Raw genomic sequence first — 8721 nt, forward strand, 5'->3', positions numbered from 1 at the left:
AATGTAGTTATACCCCCCCCCGGCCACAAAAAAAAAAAAAAGTGGTCCCTAGTTGAAAAACGTGTCAATTTTTCCTCCAATCAAAATATTTAACGGAACCAAAAGTGTATTGGGCAAAAAATGTTAATTTTTAGGATAAATGTTATATTTGGTCCCTTAAGTTTTGTTTAAAATCAATTTAGTCCCTCAAATTTATTTTTTAACTTTAGCATCCCTAAACTTTAATTTTTATCTCAATTTGGTCCTTCTGGCCATTTTTCGGCGAAAATGTGGCCGGAGTTTGACTTTTTAGAGGGTAAATGGTCAGTTTAAGTTTGTAAAATTATCAAATTAGTCTTTTTTTAGAAAAAAACTATTTTTTAATATTTTTATATGGTGAATATGATAAAATTATCTTATATGAAAAATAAAAATTTTGAACTCTTGTGAACATAAAATTAACATATTGCTTAACTTAAAATAAAATAGTCTCCTTTTTTCACATTTTCAAAAGTGAAAAAAAAAAATCAAAATTATAAATAATTTTTTTAAAACGTATCTAATCTAAAAATATAATAAAAAAATCTAAGTTGATTTTTTATAATATGTGTCTAATAAAATTAAATTTTAACAATGTTATTATATATTAACAGCTACGATTTTGAATAAAATGCTGGCGGAATGTACTTTTAATTAAATTATTTGATGGATTTCAAATATATATAAAAATTTTATTTTAAAAGATTTTTATAGATCTTTTCTATAAAATATGACTATATATTTAGAAAACCTCTTAAAATGAATTTTATATATGAAATCCACCAAAATATCTAGTGAAAAAGCATAATCTACCAACTTTTTGTTCGAAAATTCAAGCATTTAATAAATATTATTAAGGTTTAACTTTTTTAAACTTATCTTTAACTCTTGAAATAACAAATTATTGACTTAGGTTTTTTTATTATATTGTCATATTAGATATAAGTTTTATAAAAAATTATTCATAATTTTGTTTTTTTTCAACTACTAAAAAAATAGACTTGTTGTTTTAAGTTAAGCAATATATTATTATTCTGTCATAAGAGTTCAAAGTTTTCATTATCCACATAAGATAATTACAATATATCAGCATAAAAAAATATAAAAAAATTTCTTTTTCATGTAGAAAAATAATTAATTTGATAATTTTATAAATTTAAAGGATTAAAATGATAAAATAAAACATATTGACTGTTTTACCCTCTAAAGAGTCAAAAATCGACCACATTTTCGACGAAAAATAGTCAGAGGGACCAAATTGAGACAAAAAGTAAATTTAACGATGTTTTAAGTTAAGAATGAACTTGAGGAACTAAAATGATTCTAAACATAAATTTAAGATACCAAACATAGTATTTTCTCTAACTTTTATAAGGCACGAAATTGAAAATACTAATCCTATATAAATTGAATCAAAACTACAACCAACCTAACTTATAACACCAGAAACACTACAAAAAGATCTTCTTGCTCATCAAAGGTTTCACACCCAACTACAGAAACTTTGACCATTTGTCTTTAAAACAAATAAGAGGATGACAACGTTAGGATTACATGAATAAGGATAATGCAACATTATTTTTCACGTGTAAATTAACTGTAAAAAGCAATTGGTTTGATGTAATGGTCTAATTCATACATTAATCATCTACAATAAGAGCTCATTCACAGCCCAATAAGCAACACTCAGTTTCTTTCCGCAACAATGGCAGCAGCCACCGTTCTTGGCAATCCACTCACACTGACAAAGAACTCATCATCACCTCCCCTCTCTTTGCTTCATACCAATGGCTACTACCATCACAAAAGATACAAATTCACTTACAGCCCCCGCTCACCGAAGATGGCGCCAATCAGGCGGCCGACTTGCATGACATTAGTGGCAGCTCCTGTGCTAAACGGCGTGCAATGTATCATGCAAGAGAAATCTACGATGGTTGACTTGACGGCTCTTGTGAAGATGAAATTTAGCAAAGCAGGAAGTCTTAAGGAGCTGATTCGTCGCTCGGTTGAGGCTGCCACTAGTTCAGTCGAGGGAGGTGTTGTTCTGCAGTTGGTGAGCAAAGACGTCGATCCTGGTAAGCCCCTTTCAACGTTTGCTTGTTAACATATAATGAAATATACCTTAAGTCCACAGGATCCAGAGCTCTAACAAGTTGCCTCAAATTTTAATGCAAAGAAACAAAGAAGGGAAAGCTTAGTGAGGAAGCTGTGTTGCACTGGTCATCGAGCAGCAAGGCTGAAGCAGAGCATCAGACATACGAGGTGAATTTCAAGATTGATCCCAATTTTGGATTGCCTGGAGCAATCTACGTGCATAGTCGACATCAAGACGAGTTCTTCTTGATGAGCGTTTCGATTGAAGGGATTGTCCATTTTGCTTGCAGATCCTGGATACAACCTGTGACGGTTGATTCTGGGACTAGGGTCTTCTTCTGTGACAAGGTAAACTTAAGTTTACAGATACTATACATCCTTCATGTCTGAACCTGATTTAGAATCTGAATTTTAGATGGAAGCATAAAAAATTAATCATCTGTAAGCCCAAAAAACATGTGTCCTTCGAAATCAACCTATCAAGTTCCTATCTAGAAGGTTGCTATTGACTAAGACTGTCTGATTCCACAGGCTTGCCTGCCCTCCCAAACTCCATCAGGATTGGTAGAGCTGCGGCAGAGAGAACTTAAGGATTTACGAGGTGATGGGAAGGGATTAAGGTTGCCGTCTGATAGAATATATGACTATGATGTTTATAATGATCTTGGGAATCCGGACAAAGGAACTAATTATGCAAGGCCGACTCTTGGTGGTGGAAACAACCCGTATCCTAGAAGGTGTCGATCTGGACGACCTCCTACAACCACTGGTATGAACATCGACCTCATGTCTAAAATCTAAATCCTCTTCATCGTCCAAAATCCTAGATTTCTTGTCTTAATCTATTTAGTCGAAAGTAGTACACATTCCAAGTGCTGAATATTAAGAAATATGTACAACAATCAATACAGGATTCTAAGAAATCTGTCATTTGTCCATCAAGTGGTACCTTAAATCTGAAATTTGCTGCAGATGTGTCCGCAGAGTCTCCATCAAGTCCTTCACTACCAGCATACGTTCCCAGAGACGAAGAATACGGGGAGCAAAAAAAAGAATTTATGTCTCATGGAAGGAAAAATGCAATACTCCGCAATATAGTCCCACTTCTAATAGCCAAAATATTTGGTGAGAAGAACTTTTATGTAGCTGTTGATGCTGACAATCAACATAAAAACAAGAGTAAAATGACCATTATGTCACTGGACAAGCTATTGAACAAGAACCCAATACTAAAGATTCTCAGCAATGTTCAAGAGGTGATAGAGAGAACGTTCAATTTGGATCCTCCAAAATATATTTCGAGTGAGTGCTACGTTATCTCACCTGTCCTACGTCTTTCCCTTTGAACATTTTTCAACATTTACATTTTCTATCAGAGGATGCAATATGGGGATTGCCGGATGATGAATTTGGTCGTCGAGTTCTTGCCGGTGTGAACCCTGTAAGTATAGAGAAGCTGAAGGTGAGCGCCAATCAGATGCAGATTTTATAAGGCAAAATATGACAACATAAGCAAAATTGGCAGAAGTTAATAATACATTGTTCCTCAGGTCTTTCCTCCTGTAAGCAAACTTGATCCCTCCATCTATGGTCCGCAAGAGTCAGCATTAAAGGAAGAACACATAATCAGCCTTCTCGAAGGAATGTCTGTGCAACAGGTACTGCAAAGAATTCCCCGGTTCTTGAAATACGTATGAGATAAGATTACAGCAATCAAAAACACACAGAAAGCAGTGGAAAAATAAAGCGAGTCGTGATAACCACGTTCCCTTTCCCCTGTAATCACCCTGAATTAGCAAACCTTCCATTGTTGCGGTCATTGATTAATATTTACAGGAAATTTCTTGTTCTCTCCTCATTTCTGCTTTCTGTATGTTGTAGGCAATGGATGAAGATAAGCTGTTCATATTGGACTACCACGATATCTACCTTCCCTACGTTGATCGCATAAATTCAATTGAAGGGCGTAAAACATACGCGACAAGAACTATCTTCTTCTTAACTCCTTATGGAACTTTGAAACCAATTGCAATTGAACTGAGCCTCCCGTTAGCAGAGCAGAAAGCCTCATCAAAGCTGGTTCTTACTCCTCCTACTAATGGAACCGCCTACTGGCTTTGGCAACTGGCCAAAGAACATGTCTGCTCAAATGATGCTGCCATTCAGACACTTATCAATCACTGGTATGCAACAACCTGATTAACATAATTCTATGCAAGAATATAATCTTCACTCTTAGTTTACATATTCAAGAATGGGAGTTCACAATCGTTAACAGGCTGCGGATACATGCATGTATGGAGCCGTTCTTTGTAGCAGCTCACAGGAGCCTAAGTGTGATGCACCCCATCTTCAAGCTTCTTGATCCTCATATGCGTTATATAATGAAGACGAACTCATTTAGTCGAGACGTTCTTATCAATGCTGGAGGAGTGATTGAGACATTTAACGCTCCAGCCAAATACTGCATGGAATTTAGCTGTTCTGCCTACCAAGACTGGTGGAGATTCGACCTTGAAGGCCTTCCCGCAGATCTAATAAGACGGTTTGCCACTTTCCTCTGATCCTATGTAAAACTTTGCAGAAAATAGATGTTGAATTCATATTATTCACTTGATTTGTGCAGAGGAATGGCGGTGCCCGACTCCACATATCCCTTCGGGTTAAGACTAACCATTGATGACTACCCATACGCCCAAGACGGCCTCCTAATCTGGTCCGCAATTGAAAATCTGGTGACGAAGTATGTGAATCACTACTATCCAGAGGCAATTATTGTCCAAGATGACACAGAACTACAGGCTTGGTATAATGAGTCGGTTAATAAAGGCCATGCTGATCTTCGCAATGCAGCATGGTGGCCTAAGCTCTCTACACCAAAAGATCTCATCAACATTCTAACAACCATTATATGGACAGTAACAGGGCAACACGCTGTAATGAACTTTGGTCAGCATCCATACGGTGGCTACATCCCAGCCCGGCCTCCATTCATGAGACGGCTGCTGCCCTCAGAGAACGACCCTGACTATGAACATTTTCTTGCAAACCCTCAAGAGTATTTCGTCTCATCTCTGCCAAGTTTTACACAAGCTGCACAGTTTGCTGCTGTCCTTCACACTGGCTCAGGGCATTCCCCTGATGAAGAGTACATTGGAGAGAGGAATGACTTGTCGAGTTGGGCCAGTGAACCGGAAATCTTGGAGGCATTCTATGAGTTTTTGTTGGACACAAAGGCAATTGTGCAGGAGATTTCGAGGAGGAATTCCGATCCAAGACTCAGGAACCGTTGTGGTGAGGGAACATTCCCGTTTGAACTGCTGATTCCAAGCTCAGGATCAGGGACTACTAGTAGAGGGGTGCCTAACAGTGTAACAGCATGAGAAAAGGATTTCTCTGATTATTACATACCAGAACTAAATTTGGAAGACGTAAACAGTCAGACCATCCAGATCATGTTACATATCAACAAGGCGCAACCTCACCTAGAATAAGGTTAGATGAATGAAGTAAAATTATGTTAAGGTTTCATTACTTTGTTTTAAGGATCTTGCTGTTGGTGCATTGTAAGATAAAGCAACATAAGCAGCCAACTGATGTTTCTCATTCCATGATAATAAAAACTACTTCATTTGTTTCCCTTTTTGATTTCTTTTTAAAGTTTTTTCATCTGGGAAGAACAGTATTTTCATATGTACATTACCGAGGATTAATTATACATAGACCCTTCAGTATAGTGTAATTCCACTTTGCCCCATTGAGCTTCAAAAATTACACCTACATCTGGCAAACTTTATGCAATAAAACAGTAAGTGGAAATCAAATTAAATCTACACCAACATGCATAGTAAATGGCTAATATCACCAAGACCATCTTTTTATAATGGTATAAAGAGTCACAAATCGTACATTGTTGGATTTAAATGGACTAAGTTATTGTCTGAATGTCTTTTACTCTTATTTGTGTGGTGATCAAGCATCCAGGACTGGTACTAAACACTAAGCTTCGGGCGGAAATGAGAGTCGATGAAGGATTTCGTGAATTCATCTATACAAGCCATCCGTATACGTTCAGGAGTTGCCGGATTATCGAGAGGAAACCAACCAGTGAGGCCTTCTTCAGCCCTCGCAGCTATAATGGCATCCTTGATAGCGAAGAAAACGGCAGAAGCAAGGAAAAATGGGGGCTCGCCCACAGCTTTCGATGAGTGGATGGCCTTATCATTTGGAGCATCCTGTCAATACATATATCGTTCACTGAGAAAATATTCCATCTGCCAGCATACTTATTATTTTACATAAACTCCCTAAAAAATTTGGGCATATTATAAAAAATCACTATGAATAAAGGAGGTCGAAATTGTGGACATGATTGTAGACAATTTCAGAGAGAAAATTTGAAATGTAAAACATGACAGTGGAGAGTGGAATGTGAGTTTCCGAAATCAAAAAGACTTTTTAGAATATACCCGGGAGAGTATGTATTTATCTCTATTCTTTAAGACACATGATTAAAACAGGGAGTATTTCGGAGAACAGACTGATGTAAACAGCCATCAATCTAGCAATAAAAGAACAAACTGTTGGCATATGTAAGCAGACATTTATTCAGAGGTTTTGAAATTTCATTATCCATGAACCCTTTCAATGTTACCAATTGAGGGAAGTCATATCATTGTTTTCACTTTTTGGGGATGAAAGAATCATTTACTACTGGAGTACTAAACCTCACAAGTAAAATTCACGAAAGGAGAAAACGGGTATTGACGTGTTTACCTTGAGGAGGGAGACGCTAAATTTGAAGGGGACATCATTAATGGAAGGAATTTTGTAGGTACCAGGCCCGCAAGTATACAGACAGCCTGGTGGTACCCATTTGTGAGCTGCATCTCCCCATTTCAGCTCTTCCAGAGCCACCCATCCCAGACCTTGCACAAATGCCCCTTCAATCTGCAGTGGACAACCAAATGGATTTCAAGAAACAAGCATCCACAAGGTACGAGAAATAACTGAATTTCAAACCCGTTACATGCGTTGATGTAGAAGAGGGAAGTATTGAAAATGAATACATATAAGGAAATGAAATACAGGGAAACCACTACTGATGATGGAACTATGAAGAGATAAGCCGGAAATCCAAATATTAGTACTTTCAGAGGAGGCAAAAACCAACCTGTCCAACATCAATTGCTGGATTGAGCGAAAAACCAAGATCCAAAATCACATCTGCTCGTCTTGTGTGGAAGTCTCCCGTCAATGTGTCAATTTCAACTTCAGCAAATGCAGCCCCATAAGTGAAGTACCTGAATGGAACCCCTTTACCAGTTGCCCAGTCAAAGCCAATATCAGGCGTTTTATAGAATCCATGAGCAGAAAGGTCTATCCGCTCCATGTAGCATGCATAAGCTAGCTGACATTGAAAGGAAACAGCTTGTATCAGTGATTTAAGATAAATCAATTGCATACTTTCTCAAAACGCACGCGTCGATTATCTATACAGAGGACAGGTGTATATCCAGCTATCAACCAAAAGGGTAAGGTGCAAACGAGCACCTTAACTTTTTCATCTCATGTAGACTCAATTGACGTGAATGTCATTTCTTAATAGCCATATTCACCGCAATAGCAGGCAGGGTCTTACAGCAGTGCTATGGAATTTGTTTGTGACCAGCAAGAATTTGTTCAATTGGATGAAACATATTGACCAAAACTGATACTTTTATCTGCATGTAATCTCTGATACCTTTTTCCTATCCTACAGATAATTCAGAGCAAGTACGTCTCTAGTTCTTCCACACCACCATAAAACCTCAAGAACTAGAATAGAGATCCTCTGGTTCTCTCAGAAGATATTTCAGTATATGTCATTGCGGCCAAAAATTACTAATATGAAACAATTTGGGCCATTATTGCATCTGTATACAACTCTCAGGTCTCTTTCGCTTATACGAGGTGAGGGAATGAGTTGATTTGGCAACTGTTCTCACTTAAAATGAATCCTAACAATCATCTTCATAAGTATTCTGGCAATGTTCACTGAATTACTGTGTCTACTCTCCGGCAACTACCATAGCATCAAAACGACACACACCATGCAGTATAATTTTGAGAGATGAACAAATGTACTTTCTGGTATAACAGAAAAACAAATGGAGATCTCGTATAATTAAAGTAATCTTTGCTAGTATAGGCTGAAAATGGAAGAAGGTGAAGAGTAACTACTTGAAGTAAACAGGAAATATATTACCTCAGCAAATGAGCCAAAATTATGTTTTGATGACATAGGTTCCATTCGTGCTTTTATTTGTTCACATGCATCTAAAACTGCTGCACCATATAGATCAGAACTTGCAGAAGCTGCTGTTGGCGACGCATTTGGGACCTACATAAGAGCACAACTATGCATAAGTAGGCACCAGATAAGAACAAGGTTTTGTCCATTCCAGACCCACAATGATATGTGAGTTTATGGTCAGATAAGACTAGTTGTCTCTTCATATAGTCCTAAAAAATAGTTAAGAAGGTGAAGGCAAAAAAACAGTAGCTTCATTTTTTAAAGATAGGTCAAACGTCTTTCACCTTATCAGTACTCGTCTCCGATATAAA

General features: G+C 37.3%; 2 protein-coding genes across 2 annotated transcripts in view; one reads left to right on the forward strand and one right to left on the reverse strand.

Annotated features, from left to right (window-relative positions):
• On the forward strand, positions 1676-5816 carry LOC105163615 (linoleate 13S-lipoxygenase 3-1, chloroplastic-like). Its single transcript, XM_011082028.2, has 9 exons — positions 1676-2096; positions 2198-2463; positions 2647-2884; positions 3088-3417; positions 3492-3577; positions 3666-3773; positions 3997-4298; positions 4394-4660; positions 4742-5816. The coding sequence occupies exons 1-9, from the start codon at positions 1724-1726 to the stop codon at positions 5496-5498; spliced, it is 2727 nt and encodes a 908-aa protein (XP_011080330.1). The 5' UTR covers positions 1676-1723; the 3' UTR covers positions 5499-5816.
• The window catches only part of LOC105163571 (xanthine dehydrogenase 1), a gene marked incomplete in the record, with an annotated part of 13518 nt that continues 10760 nt past the window's right edge, over positions 5964-8721 (reverse strand). The window contains 5 exon segments of the mRNA XM_011081980.2: positions 5964-6350; positions 6892-7065; positions 7289-7525; positions 8363-8497; positions 8695-8721. Coding sequence (XP_011080282.1) covers positions 6108-6350; positions 6892-7065; positions 7289-7525; positions 8363-8497; positions 8695-8721 — 816 coding nt within the window.

Source organism: Sesamum indicum, linkage group LG6 (genome assembly GCF_000512975.1).
Source record: "Sesamum indicum cultivar Zhongzhi No. 13 linkage group LG6, S_indicum_v1.0, whole genome shotgun sequence".
NCBI lineage: Eukaryota > Viridiplantae > Streptophyta > Magnoliopsida > Lamiales > Pedaliaceae > Sesamum > Sesamum indicum.